Source organism: Sclerotinia sclerotiorum, genomic scaffold, assembly GCF_000146945.2.
Source record: "Sclerotinia sclerotiorum 1980 UF-70 scaffold_2 genomic scaffold, whole genome shotgun sequence".
Taxonomy (NCBI): domain Eukaryota; kingdom Fungi; phylum Ascomycota; class Leotiomycetes; order Helotiales; family Sclerotiniaceae; genus Sclerotinia; species Sclerotinia sclerotiorum.
In genome coordinates, this window is record NW_001820834.1 from 388139 (window position 1) to 409859 (window position 21721).

General features: G+C 43.4%; 8 protein-coding genes across 8 annotated transcripts in view; 4 read left to right on the top strand and 4 right to left on the bottom strand.

The window, feature by feature from the left end:
• The window catches only part of SS1G_01226 (hypothetical protein), a gene marked incomplete at both ends in the record, with an annotated part of 898 nt that extends 702 nt beyond the window's left edge, over positions 1-196 (top strand). Inside the window, one exon of the mRNA XM_001596982.1 lies at positions 123-196. Coding sequence (XP_001597032.1) covers positions 123-196 — 74 coding nt within the window. The remainder of the gene's footprint in view (positions 1-122) is intronic.
• Positions 197-1819: 1623 nt separating this feature from the next.
• SS1G_01227 (predicted protein) lies at positions 1820-4789 on the top strand (the record flags this gene model as incomplete). The annotated part of the gene is made up of 1 exon (XM_001596983.1): positions 1820-4789. One exon carries the CDS (start codon positions 1820-1822, stop codon positions 4787-4789), a length of 2970 nt encoding a protein of 989 aa, XP_001597033.1.
• A 369-nt stretch (positions 4790-5158) lies between these two features.
• Positions 5159-5977, top strand: SS1G_01228 (predicted protein; the record flags this gene model as incomplete). The annotated part of the gene is made up of 2 exons (XM_001596984.1): positions 5159-5587; positions 5681-5977. 2 exons carry the CDS (start codon positions 5159-5161, stop codon positions 5975-5977), a joined length of 726 nt encoding a protein of 241 aa, XP_001597034.1.
• A 2753-nt stretch (positions 5978-8730) lies between these two features.
• SS1G_01229 (hypothetical protein) lies at positions 8731-11401 on the bottom strand (the record flags this gene model as incomplete). The annotated part of the gene is made up of 6 exons (XM_001596985.1): positions 8731-8930; positions 9001-9194; positions 9244-9336; positions 9387-10596; positions 10649-11101; positions 11368-11401. The coding sequence occupies 6 exons, from the start codon at positions 11399-11401 to the stop codon at positions 8731-8733; spliced, it is 2184 nt and encodes a 727-aa protein (XP_001597035.1).
• Positions 11402-12324: 923 nt separating this feature from the next.
• SS1G_01230 (predicted protein) lies at positions 12325-13819 on the bottom strand (the record flags this gene model as incomplete). Its single annotated transcript, XM_001596986.1, has 5 exons — positions 12325-12455; positions 12828-13088; positions 13267-13301; positions 13535-13657; positions 13719-13819. The coding sequence occupies 5 exons, from the start codon at positions 13817-13819 to the stop codon at positions 12325-12327; spliced, it is 651 nt and encodes a 216-aa protein (XP_001597036.1).
• Positions 13820-14792: 973 nt separating this feature from the next.
• SS1G_01231 (hypothetical protein) lies at positions 14793-17054 on the bottom strand (the record flags this gene model as incomplete). The annotated part of the gene is made up of 3 exons (XM_001596987.1): positions 14793-16013; positions 16074-16675; positions 16721-17054. 3 exons carry the CDS (start codon positions 17052-17054, stop codon positions 14793-14795), a joined length of 2157 nt encoding a protein of 718 aa, XP_001597037.1.
• Positions 17055-18874: 1820 nt separating this feature from the next.
• On the top strand, positions 18875-20257 carry SS1G_01232 (hypothetical protein; the record flags this gene model as incomplete). Its single annotated transcript, XM_001596988.1, has 1 exon — positions 18875-20257. One exon carries the CDS (start codon positions 18875-18877, stop codon positions 20255-20257), a length of 1383 nt encoding a protein of 460 aa, XP_001597038.1.
• Positions 20258-20693: 436 nt separating this feature from the next.
• Positions 20694-20819, bottom strand: SS1G_01233 (predicted protein; the record flags this gene model as incomplete). Its single annotated transcript, XM_001596989.1, has 1 exon — positions 20694-20819. The coding sequence occupies one exon, from the start codon at positions 20817-20819 to the stop codon at positions 20694-20696; it is 126 nt and encodes a 41-aa protein (XP_001597039.1).
• Between the last annotated feature and the right edge of the window lie 902 nt (positions 20820-21721).

The following is a 21721-nucleotide window of genomic DNA, read 5'->3' on the forward strand; positions in this document are numbered from 1 at the left end:
CGCCGCTACTTCCACTGCTGCCGCTTCAGCTTTGAACATTGGTCGTGAATATGGTACTGGTATTCTTGCTGCAGGTATTGCAGGTGTCTTTGGTTTGATTCTTTAAAAAAGGTGTCCGGAAGATGGATTTGGGAATAATACAACAATCTTTGTATTTTTGCAAAGAGCATGGGAAACTCTCCGTATCATCCAATGATGATCATGTGCATAATCATTGTCTTTTTGTTTTTTTTAGCGCGTGTTTATTATTTTCTGATTAGCATTGGTGTTTATGGTTCGTGGTTTGTCACGTTTCTACATCAAACTATTTTCATTAGATGTCCTCGAAGGCATTGAAGAAGTGGCTGAGCTGCTAGGTTTATAAGAAACAGATATTTTAATACTGGTCAAAGGGGATGATTAATGATTGTGATGAGAGTGGACAATGTTGGCCTTTCAAGCTTGTCATTGATACCATGTTTATATACTGGCGTAGCATAGCATAGTATATACAAATAATTGATTGTGCATGCCAGATTTTCTTGATTATTGATGGGTGATGAGTGATAATAAATGGTGATTGACTTGTTTGTATGTATATAAATGTTTAGTTGTAATGTTTGATGGATATACAGCATTTATTTATATCTTCTGCGAGAGAATATATATTTGATAAGGACTTTCATATTAAAAGCAAGTGCTATCCAGGAAGAAGGAACTCATACTCAAATATTCTTTCTTGTATATATGTAATTGTCATATAAGTTATCAAAAGCTTTAGATTTATAACTTCATCACTCGCTCTTTTTGCAGTATTGAATACTATTTATGCAGTGTATCATACATCTGATGATACATTATACACAGTACATCATATATTAGACAATGTATATCTTAGTAGATATCGAGTAGTAGTAACTGGTTTGTTTTGATATATGATGAGAGTTATTGATAAATTGGCTTTTGATTGTTGATTAGGTTGTTTTTGGGGTTGAGATTTGAGATTTGAGATTTGAGATTAGAGTGCTAAGTGTATACTGTATAGAATGTATAGTTTTATTAGTCGAGGGCGAAAGGTTGAGTCTCTTTTGTTGGTGGATTGTGGGGAGTGTGGTTTTGGTTGCTTTGGGGTGGTGTTGGTGTGGGGTGGGGTGGTGTGGTGAGGGAATTGAGTTTTGGTTTTGGTAGGTGAGGGGTGGAGGGTGAAGTGGGAGATTGGGTATAGAGCTAGTGAGCTCTTTCATCCTGCTAATGGTCATATAACCAATTGCCCTCCGGTTTCTCGTTTTCAATTGACGGTCTGTTGTTCCTTGGGATAAGGGAGCTGTTCTTCTGATAGGCCCTTTGATGGAAGTAGTAACAGAATGTTTTCTTTCCTTTAACACTTTTGTCTATCAACAAACATATTTACAATGCACTTCATTTTTCTTTCACATCCACTCCCCATTCCTTTGATTTATATTCCTTCTTTATCCCCTCAGTTCACAAACTATTATCTCTCACAATCAAAAATCTCGTATACCATTACTTAAACACCTATTGTTCCCCCGCGTTCGCATCAAAATTCTGGAATATTTCGCCAAAAATTATAACAACACACGTATATCAATTGAATTGAAAGAATTGAAGAGCCTGAGAATTGACCTTCAAACTGAAAGTCTCAAGTAGCTGGTCTACCTTTACCTGGCAATCAAGTACTGGTAAGTTTACTCTGCTTTCATATGCTTATATTGTTTTAGGTATACTATCATTTTATCGATTGACGGGGATAATATATTACAACACAACACAACACGCACGAATACACACACACACACACATATATATAAACAACAAAAAAATGGAAGATAAACCCATAATAAAACGACCTCCAATCCCCTCCGACACACCCTCCTTCGGCATCGAATTTGAATTTCTCATCGCCTACCTCAAAAACCCCGATATCCCAAACCCTAATCCCTCAGATCCACGAACCGTCTATTTCCCCTCCATCGCCGAAGACGATATATCACCATCTTTCCAAATCACCCCGGGAAAGGAAAACTGGGCAAGCGAATGGTCCATTTACGCACACATAAAACGCACGCTCTCATCAATCAGACTCCCCACCGAACCAGGAAAAGCCCATTCAAATTTCGCCATGTGGGAAATCACCACTGATGGCTCGATTCAACGACCCAAACCCCATAGTACGAGAAATAAAAAAGCTTACAAGGACCGGAGAACCTATTCGTATTATCCCATTGAGGTTCGTACTCCCGCCTACTATTATAGCGAAGATGCATTAACAGACGTTGCAGATTTCTGTAAAATCATGCGCAAGAATTATCTAATTACTCTTAATGCCTCCTGTGGTCTTCACGTCCACATCGGCTACGGATTACGGGGATTCGAACTCCCCCACCTCAGACGTCTAGGCGCTCTCATCGAAGCCTTTGAACCGCAACTCGATTCTATTCATCCTGCCCATCGCATCGATGGTCAAAATACCCACTGTACCTCTTTTCGTCGGGGAACCTTTTATCAGTGGAAATTCCGTAAGGAGGAGCATCGTGAACCGCGCGTGCTAGAAGCTATATCTACAGTCCTTACATGTCGCACGCGCGATCAATTTCGCGCGTTTGTGGCTTCGGAGGGTCCCACCGGAACGGTCGGATTTAGGGATGGTACATCGTCGTGGAATTTCGATCGGATGGGTACGGAGACCAGACCGAAGGTCGATTGGGTGCAGGATACGATTGAGTTTCGAGGACATGAGGGATCGCTTGATCCGGAGGCGGTGTGTAGTTGGACGAGGTTGTTGGTGGGGTTGGTTAAATATACTAGAGAGCCTGAAATGTTTGAATTTGGGAATTTACTGCAGAGAGTTACGGGGGAGAAATGGGTTAAGGAATTTTTGGATGCGAAGGCTACAGGTGAGAGATATGGCCTTGGAGGGAAAATGTACAGACCTATTTTCGGAGAGAAATGGTGCGGATTAGTTCAATTTCTTAGAATACTAGGACTTGAGCGCCCAGCGAACCATTATGAGAATAGAAAAGGTAAGTATCTAGGAAATGGGGTGTATACTCATTGGTATAGTAGTGCACCGGCGGAATATACGCTATTGGCTGATGGGGATGAGGGAGATGGAGATGGAGCTTCTGAGAAGAAGGATAGTGAAGAGTCTAAGACTGAGAATGATTCTCGTGATAATTCGTCGGGGGATTCTTCTTTGGATGGCTTGAGGCCTTTTAATCCGAATCCGGGGACTCCGCCTAGAGAACCTGCTCCGCCGGGTGTGCCGCTTAGATCGCCACCTGGTGGTGAACGGGAACCGGGACCGGAACTGGAACCAGAACTGGAACCGGATGTTAAAGATGGGGGTAATAAAGGGGAAGGGCAAGATGAAGGTCAAGGTCAAGGTCAAGGTCAAGATCAAGATCAAGATCAAAGTCAGGATCAAGGTCAAGATGAAAACCCACCCTCAGAAACCAAATCCGTAGCCTCAGAAACCGAACCAGCACCCTCCTCCTCCTCCTCCTCCTCAGAATTCCCCGCCCGTCCTGGCGCCCAAAAATTACAGGGAGTAAGTACGTTTAACAATCCTCGTTTTGGATCCCCATCTTCGAAAGATGCGGGAAGTGAGGTGAGTGATTCAAGTGAATTTACTAATCCGACTCCGCCTGCTGTTCCTGGGGATTCTGAAGCCGTAACTGTGGGGTCTCCTCTTCCTACTGGGGATGCGGGACTGCCTACTGGGGATTCTGAAGCCGTGCCTGCATTTACTTTTCCCGTACCGAATTTGCCAGGGTTTAACTTACCTCCTACTTTACCTCCTGCGTTTGGGGATTCCAAAGCCGTGCCTGCTTTACCGACTACTACTTTACCTCCTGCGCCTAGGGATTCTAAAGCCGTGCCTGCTTTACCGACACCTGATTTACCTCCTGTACCTAAGGATACTTCTGTACCTGCATTTACTTTTCCCGTACCGAATTTGCCAGGGTTTAATTTACCTCCTACTCTACCTCCTGCGCCTAGGGATTCTAAAGCCGTGCCTGGAGATTCTATAGCCGTGCCTGCTTTACCGACTCCTAGCTTACCTCCTGTACCTAAGGATTCTTTGCCAGCACCAATACCTGGTGAAACAGGAGTTTCTCCCCCGTCATTATCGCCGCCTACCAAACCACAAACGAAATCTCAAGCGGAATCAAACTCCAAATCATCAGATTCCTCAAAACAACCCGATAAAACAAGCTCAGAATACGAAGCCGGAGCACAAGCCGCAAAAGAAGTACTGCGAAAATTTTGGGAAGAAGAAGCTAAGAGACAGGAAGAAGAAGATGAAGAGAAGAAGAGGCAGAGGAGTAGTATGGCTTTGGGAAGTCAGGGTTGTGGGATGAGTGAAAGGAGTGTGGGGAGTGGGTCGTTAGGGTTTGAGGATTTGGGTCCTAGGGATGAGAAGGAGGAGGATTTGGTGCCTTGGGAGGGTGCTGGGGTGGAGGACGTGAAGGAGGAGGGGGTGGTGAAGGAGGAGGTTAAGGTAAAGGAAGAGAAAAAGGAGGAGAAAAAGGAGGAGAAAAAGGAGGAGAAAAAGGAGGAGAAAAAGGAGGAGAAAAAGGAGGAGAAAAAGGAGGAGAAAAAGGAGGAGAAAAAGGAGGAGAAAAAGGAGGAGAAAAAGGAGGAGAAAAAGGAAGAGAAGGATACTGGCGAAGCCGCCAACGCGGACGAAGACTCCGACACGGACGAATCAGTATTAGAACGGCCCAGGCATCAGGAAGGGGTAGAGAATTCTGCATCCGAAGAAGAGACGGTTACGATTACCTCGTAGCCCTCAATCTGAAAAACTTCCTCCGCTCCCCGGCCACATAAACTACAGTTTCCGAACCGCAAACGCGTACATTCCCATCTCCTCAACGGCACCGACCCCAAAGAAATCTGCGCTCTAGCACCCAATACCGAAAATGCAATCGGCAGTCGCTTCCATCGACGTGATCGCGAACCCTCAAGTGCCTGGTTCCAAAAAGCTCCCAAAATTGCACGTATGGATCCCAAGCGGAAGCCCTATCCTGGTCCGGACCCCTGGCTCGGTACACCGAATTTCCCCTTATTTCAAGCACGTGCTCAACTCGCCGACGCCTTATACGAAGAAGAAGTTGATGGTGAATTTGACGATGGAATTTGGCGGGGGAAAGGAACCATGGGTGAGACGTGGGATATTCAACATGGAGAACCAGGTACACGATCCGAAAAATTACGTCTGATGTTGAAGGGATTGCGAGTTCATGATGTGTCGCCATCTATTAAGGGGCATCTTCTTTATAAATCTCAGTTACAAGCTCGGGAGGATTACTATAATAATCCAGATCATTTGTTTCCTCCTGCCGCGAAAACGCTTGCGGAATTCGAAAAAAATGATGATGACTGGTGGCGTTTGGAAGTTGCTGCTATGACAATGAATGATCTTTTTGAAAAATTAGAGGATGCTGATGATGTAATTGCTGAAGAAGCATGCGAAACGATTCTGCGAATCGGTGGCGCGGATGGAACGGGCTCTGAATATTGGCCCGAGGGAGCACAAAATCCCTTTGCCAATCAACCGCGCACTCAAGAACCCATCGAGGAGGATGTAAGTCCGAATGCGGATTTTCCCGGCATACATTTTCCCTTTCCGGGACAATCATAAGAGGACTTTAGGGAAGGTTTAGAAGCGTTGAAACAGGAGGAAGAGGATAGGCGAAAACAGGAGGAGAAGGATAGAATTGGGAAGGCATTGCGTGAGCAGACTGAGAAGATTATGGAGGAGATGAGACAAAAGGAAGAGGAGATGGAGAGGTTGAGGCAGAAGAATTTGCCGCCTCCTTTGCCGCCTCGATCAAATTTACGTCCTCCGCCTTTGCCGCCGAGACCGGGTGGTGCCCAGAAACCGGTTGGTGCCCAGAGACCGGGTGATGTTAAGAAACCGGGTGATCTCAAGAGACCGGTTGATGTCCAGAAATATAAGACTTATAATCCGTAGAGGAGGTATGGTGGAGGTATACCGAGAAGGAACCTATTACTCCCGGAGAGTAAGCTGAGAAAGGGTTTAAGCAGAGGATTTCAAGGGGTTTTTGAACTTGTCTATGGAGAATCCGATTGGGTAGAAGCGAAGCGCCAAAGAAGAAAGGTAAGTGGGAAGCATTTTCCTTATTTGGTATTTCTTATTCCCTTTTAGGCTTTGACTTGATTAAATTGGAACAGCCGAGCATTGATTGACTGTAACAGATCAAAAGGTAAGTTTTTGATTTGGTCGATCGATAGAGGTATAGTAAGTCTGTATTATCTTTCTTATTGTCTTGATATTTGTTATTCAGTAGTTAGAATTTCTTTATATAAATATATATATATTTTCTTTTTTAAATATTTGATTTTTGACTTGTATTGTGATTGTGAATATGATTTATATTATGATTGAAAATTTAAATGTTACGACCAATCCTAACAATTACTCAGGTGACTAAGCTTATGGTCACATGACCCAATGTTGTCCCACCTAGAATCACTCAACTACAGGCAGTGGGATATAGTGAGAGGTAATGGAATGTATAGTACGAAGGTCTATATAATTGTGATGGATTTCCTTTGTATAGAGCTTTGTGCTTAAGATCAATCATTTAGTATACTCTACTATTAGTTACGAATTGTATATCATTATTTGTCATTACTTAAGTCCCTGCTTGACGTTTAGTTATAACCCACCCTGCAGAGCCCAGAGCACCTTCCTGTTGGGAGGTTTGCCGTCTAGATCGCGTGGAAGTGCTCTAGGCTCTCGAGGTGGTTTATAACTAGGCGTCAAGCAGGGACTTAAGTAATGACAAATAATGATATACAATTCGTAACTAATAGTAGAGTATACTAAATGATTGATCTTGAGCACGAAGCTCTACAAATGGAAACCTATCCTTTATATAGAACTTCATACTCTACTGTATTCCTTTGGATCTCTTGGATCTACTGGATCTAGAGTTTAACTCTCTAGATCCTCTAGATCCCCTAGATCCCTCATGTGATTTCAATCAGAACATATGTCTGTGCTTGCTGAAGGTGGGGTGACTCTATGAGTCAATTGCCATACAATTTTGTATGTGAATCGACTTGCTTTTCTACAGGGTCCAAGCTCATATGGACATGTTGACTGTTACTTCGTAACAAAAGAGTAAATATAAAAGGATGTTTTAATCCGAGTTAGATTAAAAGTTGTTAAAGTGAATGGTTCCTGCGTAGCACGTGCACAGGGCACTAGTCCTATTAGGACTAGATTGAGAAGCTCTCTGTAGGAGAGCTTCGCACTTCCGTAGAACTAAGATTATGGGTGATTTATATAGAAGGCCAATATAGCCTCAGTTCTGCCCTATCAGCTTCCCACTATTTCCTGTGTAAGGTCATTCCTTTTAACAGAAGTATTATTTAATCATTATTTATAAAATTTAAAATAAAACTTAAAAATATAATAAATAACCTATTGTATATTTATTCAGACTGTCCTCTGTATAACCCCCGTTTATAAAAACTGCCCTCATATCCCATAACCTACCCCATACCCCACCATTATCCATTCATCCATCCACAGGTGATCGATCTACCAGTTCATCTACCCATCCCTTCATATCTCCAGACTACCGAACCACCAATAAATACTACAAACCCTCCACAAACTTACCCAACCACTCAAACCTCCCATTCCCGCATTCCCTCATTCCATCCCTCATTGCCATTCCCATTCCAAACCCCACACGCCACCAAACCACACCAATCTCCCATCCCATGCCGCCCATCACCAGACAAGGATCATCTGACCGTTTCTAATCTGCCCTACCTTACCCTACACCCACCCCTCCATGATCCACCTTCTTCATGATCTACACATCCACCCTCTAATAACCCCCACTAACGATCTACAAGATCTACAGTACATAACACCCTACATAAATCCCAAAAACATCCTAAATACATACATAATAGGTAACTCAGCAGTCGAGATCTAATACCTCCTTACCTACCTATCTACCTCCATACCTACCCATATGTATAACATAACATGACATGACATGACATACCTTATTAGGCTATCATGCTCTATCAAACCAGATAAGGAATAAGCTTATTTCATTCAAGCAGGAAAGAAAGTGGGATAAGAATAATCATACTACATACCACATGCTACATGCTAAGATCTTACAAATAAAAGCGCCCAGTTTTTGTCTCAGAACTGTATTTTTTTTTTCTCTCCCGTTTTCTCTCCCTTTTTCTCCTCGGAAAAGAATTTAGAAAAAGCCGCAGAGTAAGGTTAAGGTTACGGGCGGATAAATGACGAAATTTATGCTTATACTTATCCGGCTGACTGACTTGAGACTTTGCAAAGATGGGATAGATTATAGCGGTACTATTTTCTCACGAGCACACACAGTAGCTAGCTAACCAACTAGTCACGAAATTAGTCGGTCGCATCAGGCGACAAGATTAAAATTTAAATTCATCACCACATCATCATGCATTTATGCAACAAAAAATTAATCGTAAAAGACAGAATATATAATTTTGCCAAAAGCAAAAAGATCCATGAAGCAAGTAAAACCAAGACAAAGAACCACCCCATCCCATCCCATCCACAATCCCTTGCCACACCCCAAATTCCTAGACTCCAACACAATTCAAACGGAACCAATCTCAAGCTCTACCATCAGATCCGATTCCCGCATACCTCCCAAAAACCACTTCTACCAACTCCTTACTCTAACCAGACTTATACAATGTAATCAAAGTAGGATATACATTGAGATTCGCGTTATACAACGCTTGGGACTGTCCGTTTCTCGTGATCATATTCGTGACGCCGACTGTAGCCAAGGTATAGATATTTACATTTGAGATTGAGCCCTCGAGACTGAGGATGTTCGTCTGGCAATTTTCGGGGCCGCCAGCATTGGAGCAGGCTTTGATGTGTTAGTATATCTCGACAAAATTTATCAGGATTAGAGAGGGTGAATAATAAGAGAAACATACTGGTAGAATAATTGTCGAAGAATGAGTAAAGTCCCGCTCCATAGACAAGAATGTTGTTGGAGTTCATGATCCTCAAACCCCAGGCCGAAGCACAGTTACCGGATTGGCCTGCGCATGAAGTACTAAAATTAGGATCGTTAAGAGACGTGACAACGCTGAAGGGGGTTGGTGCAATTGGTTGTGGTTGATAATACCTAAGGATGATTAGCAATTTTTCAGTACGAGATTGACCGAGGAACTTACGGTGTTTCTGTCTGCAAGAAACCCATGAAAATGTTCTTGGTATTGGACAATTGGTATTGATACAGTGTGAAATGTTCAACTCCAGTGCCGACACTGATAAATGTTAGCTTATTTTCATGTTATCCGAAACAAGACAGACTCACAGCCAGAAAGTTCCCGCGGTACTTTCAATATACAGACCTCTTCCTGCATAGATATCGAGTTGTCTCAAACCTTGATCATCGATATCATGATCAGCAGTCCAAATCCACACATTCTCCATGTACAAGCCGCTGGCACCTGATGTAATATGCATGCCCATGTATGCAGCAATACAGTTTGAATTGACCGTTGTACTGGCTGCATTCTTCTCGCACTGAGCAACTTGTAGATTCGATCCTGTGAAACCACCAATTCGTGTGTGCACGTCCCACATTCCAGATGGCGTTGAACCGGAATTGGCGAGGTTCCATTCGATCAACGTAGCACCAGCTTGTTGACCCTGTGTTGAGACTAAACAATCACTCCATTCGACATGTCCTGTTTGACCAGGGTTTCCAACTCGTACAACTGGTTGAGGACTATTGATGTTGTTGAAGAAATTGCCACTTGACATGATGGTAGAATATGACTCGCCTACTATTCTTGAACCAGGAGGGATAGTAATTGTGCTTGTTACTTTGTAAGTACCTGCATCCAGGAAAAATACCTGGCCGGAACTTGCTGCATTATTAATTCCACGTTGCAAAGCAGCAGTATCATCGGTTACACCATCTCCAATCGCACCATTGGTTCTCGCACTCGTAAATGAAGAGACAGACAATGTATTGTACTGAGGTTTCGACTGAGTATAATATTTGTTTCCGCTGAGTAAAGATGCAGGTCGATTATTTGGAGTGATGGCACCTTGGAAATCAGATGGACCACTGGGATCATATTTGCGCCCTTGGCCCCAACCAGCAATGGTCGTGCTTCCACTTGTACCAGCTAATTGTGTCGCTCCGCCACTCAAAGTAACAGCTGTGGGGACATTATTGAGTGCCACATTTTCAAGTATGAGACTACCAGCTGTATCTGGTGATGCATTGGATGTATAAGCGGTAATAATTCCGACCGGAGTGTTAGTGATTGAACTGTCGATCACAATAACCGAACCCACGTTCTGAGCGGTAGATCCTCCTGCCGAGATATCAATTCCTTTCTGACAGTTGTTTATGCTGATACCTTGGAACAACCATCCCCAATCCCAGAACATGCTAATGGCCGTAACACAGTTGTTGAAAACCAAGTTTCTCATGGTAAATTGCTGGTTGCCAATGGCGGCACCAACAAGTCCACCATTGAAGGTAACATCAACTAAAAGTCCAGCAGAACCTTTTTTTTTAAATGTCAGTGTGGAACGGTCCAAAGACTCGATTTTACTCACCACTTTCACAGAACAGACCAGTGTGTTGAGTTCCTGGTGCGGAACTCATCCGGAATTCAACATTCTGTAAGCTTGTCGCTTGAGAAGTTGGCCAATGCAGACCTGTTGCTGTGGTTCCAGCAGGAATGCCAGTCATATCAAAGACCAAGTTGCGAATTTGTCTTAAGAACACATTGGTGGAGCCCCAGTTGAGAACGGGACTATAATACGGGTCTGCATCAATCAGACCGAAGCCTGAAAAGTTGGGCGTAGCCTTGAGAACTGGTAAACTGTTTGGATTACCAATAATCTGGGTGTAGTAATAGTCTATTATGGACGAAGATATCAAATAGGTTCCAGATGGGAAGTAGACAACTGCAGGAGTGGTTGTGGTCGAAGAACACCCTTGACCACATCTTCCACCAGAGCTGATAGCAGCGTTGATAGCAGCAGTATCATCGGTAACACCATCACCTAGATAATTTTGTTAGCAACGAGCGCTGAAATATAATTATGAACTTGCCTTTTGCGCCAAAATCTTTCACATTTCGATACACCTTATATCCTGAAGGGCCAAATGCGGATTTGCCCTGATGCGAAATCTGCTCATACCAATAAGGGGTCGCACGAGGAATTATCTTGGCCATATCCTCGTTTGCTGGAATGACAGCGACGTCGGTATGGTTGCCGCCCTTGTTATGCACATAAGGTGCGAATTTATCAAGGACCTTCGTCACTACTTTGTCGACCTGAGGTATATGGAGCTGCATACATGATGACTGAAGCACCAAGGAGAGTAAAACCACGCTTTTGATCACGTAAACCATGATGAAGGTTTTGCTTGTAAAGTAGGGAAACCAACACTGAGTAGACAAGGTGTGGAAGATGATCAACGAGGGAATCATCGATCACTTATGTACTGAATCTCCATTGTACCTACATGCTCCTACATGCACCATTCCAGTGGTCTATCCAAAAAGAGAAGACGAGAATGCTGCAAAGGCAAAAATCCTGTTTGATTAGCATGATTCAGACATTTCCGTTTAGTCTCCGGTCTTTCTTGATAAAATGTTATCACGAGCTTCCATGCAAAACTGTCTGTACGATTGAGGCGTTCTGTACCTTCTCGGCCCCTATTAGTGACATGTGAGGGTATCCCGCCTCATGATCACCCAACATGAGATGAAGTTGATGTTAGCTTGTGCTTGATGCTGACCAAAGAATTCTGGAAACCGGAATAATCAAACAAGCGGACCCAGTGATGTAGGATTCTGGATAAAAGGCTCCGAATCACTGCCGAAAAGTGGCCTTGTGAGCAGAACTTAGCCAAGAAGAAAATCAATCTCAAACAATAAAAATTTAAATTTTACCATGACAACATGACAAGAAGAATTAAGATAATGCTGACGGCTAGATCCACGAGTAAGGAACCATAGAAAGACGGAAGGAGATTTTTTGTTTTACCACGTGTAAGATAATTTAGAGGAAAATCTTACATGGAAGGTTTTTATTTTGAATTTGGTAACGGCCGTTCTCCGGTCCGACCCATTGTCGCACAAACTACCACGGGCCTGGTTAAACTTGTGATTTGCATGTACTATGTAGACTTTGCATATTCTGCATGTACTGCATGTTCTTTATTGCGGGGTAAGAATCTGGGGAATGTTGGGATTGGTGGCTTGTGGGGAAGCTCGTGATCACCGAAAATGACAACTATGCCGTAATCGGGTTACAACCTGAGTCGTATTATGGATGCTGCTGTAAGGTTGGACAAGATTCGTGAGATGTCGCCAATCTTCTCGGAATGGCCCTGAAAGCCATAGAACCCCTAGAAGCCATAGAAGCATCAGGGTGCCAGGATATGATATCCGCCGAATTTAGAATTCATTGGTTCCCAGCCCTTGAGCATCAGTAACTTTAGTAGGACCCGAGAATTTCATCAGATCACATTCCACCACCCGCAGATTGATAGAGAGTAAAACTTTTCATGACTTGACCTCGGTTCCAGTTTACATGAAAAGCTGGCTATCGCTTGATGCGTATATCGGAGCCTCACTAGCCGAAATATCCTAGACTTTCCCGCTGAAGATTATCCGCATATGCAATTCGTAGTCAGCTTTGAGACACATTCCAATTTAGGCCGAGGCCGCACTAAAAAAAATATACAAGACGGAAATGAAAATGTTTCCACTTTAACTACCGTCCCGAGATTCATTTCCACAATGAACATCGCTATCTGTTGGTTGGTGCTCGCGGAATCTTCTGAACCACGATGCCAGAAGATACATCGTAACTAGTTCAAAGAAACGATGTAATTGGTTACAGGTTCCAGTGTGATGGATGCATTTCGCGAATATAGCAATGTCAAATCCTCTCCTGTCGCCCGGGTCAAAATACGGTAGATAATGCCCAGCCGGGGACATTAGCATTCTTCCTAGAAAAGCACGGCTTGTGATGCGACCTTGGTTCAGTCATAACTGAGATGAGATGAAATCCAGTTAAGCGCTTTAAGTCCTGTTTGCCATTATTTCGCTCATGGACGGAATGTACAAGAATCTAGACGTAATGCTGGTCCCGCCAATACTCTGATTTGATCCGGAAAAGAATGAGTGAAGGAGTTACCGGCGCTTCTTCCTTACAAAGTTCCCAGAAATTTTCTCTTAGTCCATGCAGACTGTTCACATGAGGGCGTTATTGAGGCGCTACCCCTTGCCAGGCACCAACTACTGCATAGAATAGTCGAAATGGTGTTGTAATCCAGCTAAACTAGCCTCCATAGTAAACCACCGAGTGTAACAATAATAGTGGTGTTAATTCGGCCATTCGAATCCATGCCCATATGATAAGGGTGCCGAAGCGGCAAAGCTGTCAAAACCGGGGCTAGGGACGGCATTCCAATCCAAGTACGGTTCTTTCAGTGCTTCGAATGATGTCCAAGAGGTTACACCTGCACTCAATATTGCTATCAAGCGTCGGAGGTGATTTCCCATCAATGACGCTTCATCCATGATCCATGACGGCAACAAAGTCCTAAGGTAATGGTAATCGACTAAGTTGCTCTAATTGCATTCATCCCTTCCAAGCATCGCACATTTTGACATGCGCTGGAGCTTGCTGTTGCTGCATCCTTGCGCCTCCGCCAATTCTCGGTCGTTTGTATCTCCGCAGACAATGGATCTTATGTAATGCCATACTTAGGCATTTGCGACGGAATCGTCATAAGGTAGAGTTGGGCCGGGCATACAGACGCGTTGCAAACGCATTTGCCATGATGCTGTGGTAGGGTAGTCTGCACAATCTTCCCACACAATGGGTTGAATCAATTGCTCCAAGGAATCAATTGATCGTTTTACCCTTTGCATGAAATTCTGAGAAATCTATGCCCGACAATTGGGATGGATGTCCTAGCATGAAGTTGTGGTTGTGTTTGTTGGGAAGCTCAAATGCGGGGAAATTTATCACCACAGTTTTGGAAAAATGACGCACGGGCCATGACTTCACTCTCTAGAAGCTCATGCCTAATAGAATCAAACGAAATACAGTCTGATGGAAATGTCTAATTCAGTCTAACATCTCAAAGAATACTAGCTTGTAATATCATAAGCACGCATATTTAGAAGTAAATGGTTTGAAGGCTCTGGTCCTGATCTGAACGATCTCTATACGAGCTACGGAGGACGGCTCGAAAGGTAATGCGATTATAGGGTTTTACAGGCTGTTAGTATTATAAAGGACCTGTAATTTTATATTTGCATTATTTATTTAATACTATTTAACATTTAGTGAACTTGTAAGAATTAATAATGATAAATTTTATTTAATTCTAATTCTAATTGAATAAAATTATAGAGTTGGAATGGTTCATTAAAGTCTAATCAATCACTAATTTTCAGAGTTCGATTTGAATGATTGAATTACAGTGTATTATAGTGCTAATACCCTGTAAGGCCTTATAGTTGTATTACTTTTCGAGTTGTCCTCTGTAGTTTACTTTCTATCTTGACATTATTAATCATCCTTCAGTGTTCACTGGAGTCGTCGTCATAGTGCAATTCGGGAAGGAAATACCATAAACTCTACAAAGATGTCCAGAATATAAACTCGTGATTCTTATCCAGCCCATAACATACAGGTAAATCACGCCGCTGAAATATCCCAGCCCTATTCAAAACTTCTCCTTAAAAGCCCTCCCATGCTTCGTCATAACATTCGTAACAATAACATTCATCGCCCCCTTTTGAAAAGCCTCCTCATCACTATCCTGTTCCATATCATTCTTCGCATTTCCAAACTCAAATCCTAGCCCATTCATCGATGCTCTTACTGATCTGGGTACTGCGATGGCATCATATAAATCCTCGAATATAATATCGATCCCTGCTACTAGGCCAATTTGTGATTCTTGATAAGTTCCCAGTGGCCAACCTGCTCTCTTGAATTTCTTCTGTACAGCGGAAGTCATCCCTACGAAGCGTAATTCTACGGCATCACCGCTGTAGGTCATAATTTCGTCCTTGATATCTTGGAGGTAGATAAGGCCAGTAGTGTCAATAAAGGTAACTCGAGTAAAATTGAGTACGACAACTTCAAGTTTTGGAAGGAATCGGGTTGGCGTATTGATATTGCTCCTACGACGAAGAGCGGCAGTTCTTCGAATGCGAAAATCGCTCCATCCTTTTCGGTCTGTTGGTCCATACGGAGTGGGCTCATGATTAGTCCAGATAGCTTCTAGTATATCTTTCTTGATTTGCCTGGCGTTGAGGTAAAAAAGCGGTGTTTCTAACGTGATAATCTGAGTTCCTTGGGGTATTAGACGGTCTCCGGAGGGTGGTGGTCGCATTCTTTCCACGTTGTTGAAACTGTATCTATTCTCAATATCCAAAGATTTCAGTGGAGTAATCGAGGAAAATAATGTGCGTAAAAGAGTGTATACAATCATGTAGGCTACTCCAAGACCAAGAGCGATCTCTAAACCTGCAACTAGCGCAACATTCATGACAACGAAAAAGCCTATGAAATCGGCAAAGGATCTTTTCCAATATACGAGAGGAATACTATTTGGAGGGAGGATTTCAGCTACGGAGACCAGGATAACGGCGCTGGTTGCGGCAGTCGGAATCCATTTGAAGGCCTGGGTTAATTGGCTGATGGCGAAGAAAACGATGCCCGCTGAGAATAGCCCACCCAGCGGCGACCTTACTCCAGTTGCCGAATTCACTGCTGATAAGGAAAGTGATCCGGATACTGGCATCCCACCGAAAAGACTATTCACAATGTTTGCGGTTCCAAGGAATACAAGCTCTTGAGATTCATCAATCTCATAGTTGTGTTGGCGTGCAAAGGACTTGGCGAAAATCAAATGTTCTACTACAGCGCCTATAAAAACCTATCAAATAGTAAAAAGTAAGTATCCAGCCCAACGTTTACTAATTCTGACTTTACTTACAGGGAAAGATTTAGTAGCAACAAGCAGGACAATCTCGGTCGGAGATTGTGGGGATTGAATTCCTTGAGGAGGGACAGTACCAGCAATAGAGAATCGTGGAACCGTAAGCCCCCTATTGATAACGAAGGATACTCCGGTGGAAATAGCGATTGCAAAAGCGTTTCGTAAATTCGATAATATCCTGATGATGACACTCTTTTGCCCCCATTTCTTGCCCACCAGCTTCAATAGAGCAATGAGCACTATTGACGCCGCACCAATAGCCAAAGACAACGGCTGGGTAGTTGCAATGTTTTTAGGAATTTCCATTCCTTGCTTTGTGAAGTCCTGACCTACGCCCGATTCTCCGAGGATCATGGGTACTTGGCCTTGAATGATGATCAGCGCTGCCGACATTTGAAATCCAACCAGCATAGGAACCGTTACGAAATTTAGAATCCATCCAAGGTTTAAAAGTCCTATTAGTAGAGATAGAGCACCTATTGAGAACGAAAGAGCGGATGCGATGAGAGCTGGTGGTATTGGAAGACCTTGAGCAGTAATAGACAGCACAACAGCGTTGGTAAGGAGGCTCAGGGATGTCGTAGGTCCCGTGGCGATATCTATGATTTTCAGTATAAATCAATTTTGACTGTGTGAGATGTTACCTTTAGACGTCCCCATGAAGAAGTATATAGCTGATGGCAGCCAGCTAGCGAATAAGCCTTGTTGTAATGGCACTCCAGCAAGGGCTGCGGATGCCAGGGCCTGTGGTACCAAAACCAATGCAACTGTGACACCTGCTATTACATCGTCCAAAAGCCACCTCGGAGCATAGTTCGGAAACCATTGCACGAACGGAACCTTTTGAATTAGATATTTTCCCGTCGATAATGGTAATGCTTTGAATCCGCGAACAATACCCCTCCTCCCTCGAGTCAAGTTTTCATCATTCCTAAGTCCTTCTTTGATCTCCCTTAACTTTTTGGCTATTTTGCCCATAGTAAAACACTGTTCGTAATTGTTGCGAAAGAAGATTTCAGTCCAGCTGCAATAAGTAAATCATGGAAAGGCCGGCCTCACAACTCTTAATAAAGCACCATAAATGGCAATCAATGATCGGAGTGGACATGATTGTGTTAGAGCTGCTTCAGGCTCAGGAATTTGCATTGAGTAGCAGAGTAGACAAATCGTTTTATCTTCATCCCATCGTCTTGACTGAATTTAACCTTCGGGATGTAGGTCATATCTGAGTCTGTCTGTTTTGCGTGGATAGAGTATACAGTAGATGAATATACAAAAAGAAAAAACGCGGAAGGATAAGAATGATTGGTCGTCTTTGACAACTATAGAACAAAAGGTTTACACCAAACGATACTAGTTTCAAAAATCGTAAAAAAAGATAATCCCAGTCATCGAAAAAGTCTGGGCGTGGTAATGCTTGGCCTAGGCACTAATTATCTTCACGAATTTATTTTTCTAAGTAGCACATTACACTCCAAAGTGCCATCAGAATGGCAAGAAGGAATTTAAGGATTCATGTAAATCCGGTAACAAGTGATATTGATTGAAAATGTAGCAATGTGCAGTCTCTCAATATTGTGGTAACTTAGTTGCATAGCAGGATTTCGATTAGACTTTGTATACGGACGTGATCAGTCAGTGGATGATTAGCACATGGAATCATCACTTAATCTGGGGTACCGGATATACAAAGATGCGTGCATAGGTCATTGAAACACGAGTGGCCATGGCTTCTATGGCAGACTTTCACACAGATTTCTCGTTGATCTGACGATGTTTCATGATAGTGAGCATTTCAAATGAAGCAGAAGCAACGAAAAACCAAAAAGGCTGAGAAAATTCGCACAGAAACCGCAGAACCAAGAATATGGAGACCTTCGTTTCCGCGCATCGTCGGATCGCTAAACTGCGCTACGTGACCCTGAAAACCTTCTACTAAGTTTCATGTATTCTATAATGCTTCTATTCCGCGCCGCCTCGGACGATAAATGCTACTGCCATCTACTGGCCTTAGCCACAAGATGCGCGTAATTTCGTACTCGGATTCTATAACAGATGGCTTCATAAGCTGCTGTGTCCACCATTGCAATATGTATGCTGGATATAAAACACACTCAACTTTGAGTTTTTGATTTTATGGACGAAGGAGACCCGTGGTTTTATTCGATAATAGAATATAACCTCATATGCCATGCAGGAACTAGACAACTTACCCCAAATCGCATTGGTAGGTGCACCGATGCTCTTAAGGGCATGTAGCTAAAAATCAAAGGAAAACTATCCCTCTCCATAGACAATTGAAGTGAAGCCATAGCTGGTCTCTTTCGGCGCAGGCTGGTCCATTTGCAGAAGCTTGTTCATAGCAATTGAATGTATCGGATCTAGACTTGATAAATCCAATGTACACATCGCTGTCATGAGAGGAATACCAATAACAATGGAGAGTAATTAGTTGAACTTGGTGTATACTATCGCCATCAGGCGCGGGGTCGGCATGAAATGTAACCTTAATGGAGCTAAGATTGGGCACTCCCAAGTACCTCAATCATGAACTGCTTGCTGTGCTATACGTCCAGATTATTGCACTCTCTTTGTCTTGAGCTTCCTGGTGGTATTTTGAGAGTTTGAAAATTATGTGGCGATTTTTGTAGTCTGTTATTAAGGGAATTTTTAATGATGTTGAACTTCATTCTTTCAATAAAGTTCACACTCCACAAACATAAACATCGGCTACTGTCGGGCATTTCAGAGCTTTTTTCAAGCGATGTGATAATCCCAATATCCCCTCCATCAAAAAAATGCCCGACCCAACAACATCGCTGACAACTCTCGATGTACTGTTCAACAATCCTGTTTTCGCCGGAGGCATCGGTCTTGCAGGACTTGGGGCTTCTGCCGCCATAGGACGACGTTTCATGATACTAGGAGCTTCCACCATCAAACGACGTCTTTTGGTGAATCTCGAAATCAGTAAAGAGGACCCATCATATCAATGGATCTTAGCATGGCTATGTCTCCCTCGACCACCTGGAGGGTTTATCGCATCGAGAATTACCCGTGTTCATGATTATTCTATGCGGACGACCGGTGAACAATTAGAAGGTGGTCCATCATCTGCGACATTTCTTGCGCAACCAGGATATGGCAAACATATTGTCCAGCATAAGAATGCGTTTATACTAGTTCAGCGAGAGAAGCAAAGCAGTCATAATATGAATACTGGTGTACCGCATGAGACGATTACTCTACGAACATTATACGCGCATCGACATATATTCGCAGATATATTTGCAGAAGCACATCAATTAGCTGCGACGCAGCGCGAAGGAAAAACGGTAGTTTACAAGAGTTCAGGAATGGAATGGAGACAATTTGGGGATGCGCGACGGAAACGACCACTGAGCTCTGTGATCTTAGACGAAGGAGTCAAGGAACGAATTCTGGATGATGTGACGGATTTCCTTGGGCGGCAGCAATGGTATGTGGATCGAGGAATACCTTACCGAAGAGGTTACCTCCTGTATGGTCCACCTGGGAGTGGAAAAACCTCATTCATACAGGCCTTAGCTGGGGAACTGAATTTTGGGGTCGCAATGATAAATCTGGGCGAGCGGGGAATGACAGACGACAAATTGGTCCATTTCCTCACCAAGTTACCTCCGAGAACCTTTGTATTGCTGGAAGATGCAGATGCAGCTTTTGTGAATAGAAGACAGGTGGATTCCGATGGATACTCAGGCGCGACTGTTACATTTTCGGGATTGTTAAATGCACTGGATGGGGTGGCAGCTGGCGAAGAAAGAATTGCTTTTCTTACTACAAATCATATTGATCGACTGGACGCGGCTCTGATTCGACCTGGTCGGGTCGATATGATAGAAAGAATTGGCGAAGCTACGAGATACCAAGCTGGAGAGATGTGGGATAGATTCTATGGTGACATTGACAAAGATGGAAATGGAAAAAAGCGATTTTTGGAAAAGCTAGAAAGTTTGGGCCTTGTTGCCAATGAAGAAGGTAAAACGATTGAGCCGGAGCTTCACACAAGTATGGCTGCTATACAGGGACTTTTTGTGTTCAACAAAGATAGCATGGAAGGAGCCATTGATATGGTTGAAGGATTGATACCGAGAATCTACGAGCCCCATACCCTTGAGAATGGGATCAAGGTAACGGCCTGAGCTTCGATAGTACCTGCAAGGTAGTATAAAGCATACTGTCCACATATATTTGTATAACAGCACCGACACAAGAGACATATCCAGTGGAGAAAGCGCTTATCGGAGCTTCGCTTCATTGCCATGATATCCTACAATTACAACCAATTCCTCGCTCCCTCCATTACACCAGATTCTTCCCTTACTCCATTATATCGATCCTTCCATCCCTCCAAGGAACATTATGATTGCACTCATTCCAGTTTACTGAGCGACTGCGCTCCTGCCATTATTCTCAGGTAGACCCTCCTCGTCGCCAGGCTCTCGGTAAGTGTCGACCGGCTTAGCATGTCTGGTTTTCTCATCTACAATATTGCTCTCCTCAATACCGACCCTGTCTTCCGCGGTTTCTATACATCGTTATCAGCTCAGTTCAAATGTTATGTAGTATGAATGGAAACTACTCACCTTCGACGGGAGCGTCATCACTCTGTACTTGGACTGGTTCATTCTTATCGCCAGAGCCGGAGACGTAACTGTCGTCTCTGTAGTCTCCCTCTGGAACAACTTCTACCTTAGCTGACATGATGAAATTGGTGGTTTTTGTGGTGTGAGTTTGGTAAGGTGTTTTTGAGTTAGCTGCTTCTTTTCTGGAGAGACTTGTGTATGTTTTGTTAAGAGAAGTTGAGAAGGGAACTGGGGGCGAGAGTGCTACTTGTACTGATCTTAGCTGTGCCCTACATGAGGAAGCTCTTTGTCGTGAGACTCGAGAACGTGGTAGAACTATGGTGACGTCATAAATCTTCGAATAAAATTCCTAGCCCTTCAATCACAGAGACTTATGAAGATGTTTTCTGCGTCCATTGCGTCGATGATTGGGTTTCCTTCCCTCGATGCGTCATACATTATGTTAGCAATAAGAAGGACTACGTCAGGTTCTAGCCTCCCGGAGGTCCCTCCTAGAGGTGGCTTGCAGTAGCTCTCCCAGTAGCTTGCGGTAACTTGCAGTAGCTGCCCCCATACTTGGATACGTCAGGTACGTGATTTGAATGGCGTATTCATTGCATGGTGAAGGCTGAATGCCATGCCTGGCGCCTGTAAGATGAAAATCATCTTGAGAGATAATCGAGGTAGATAGGTTATATGAATCCCACCTGTAATCTGATGAATATAAGTGATGATATAATCCATCCATGCCACTAGGCGTCGCCTCATCATTTTGGTCTTCGCACCAAGCATGATCTACCATATTAGCCTTGGATCTGTCCTTCCCCGTTTCTTGGTGCACTGCCTAGTTATGTAATTGCTCAGATAGTAAACAGTAGATCTCTTCTCTGCAGACCGGGCTGAAAGGCACAGGTGAAATAGAGAAATGTCTTCGGCTTCCGTGGAGTGATTAGTTTGTTCTCCTACTACTAGATAGGTGCTACGACAGAGCTGTGAGACGGCTTACATCACCGAGAACTTATGTAATACAAACAAAGGATT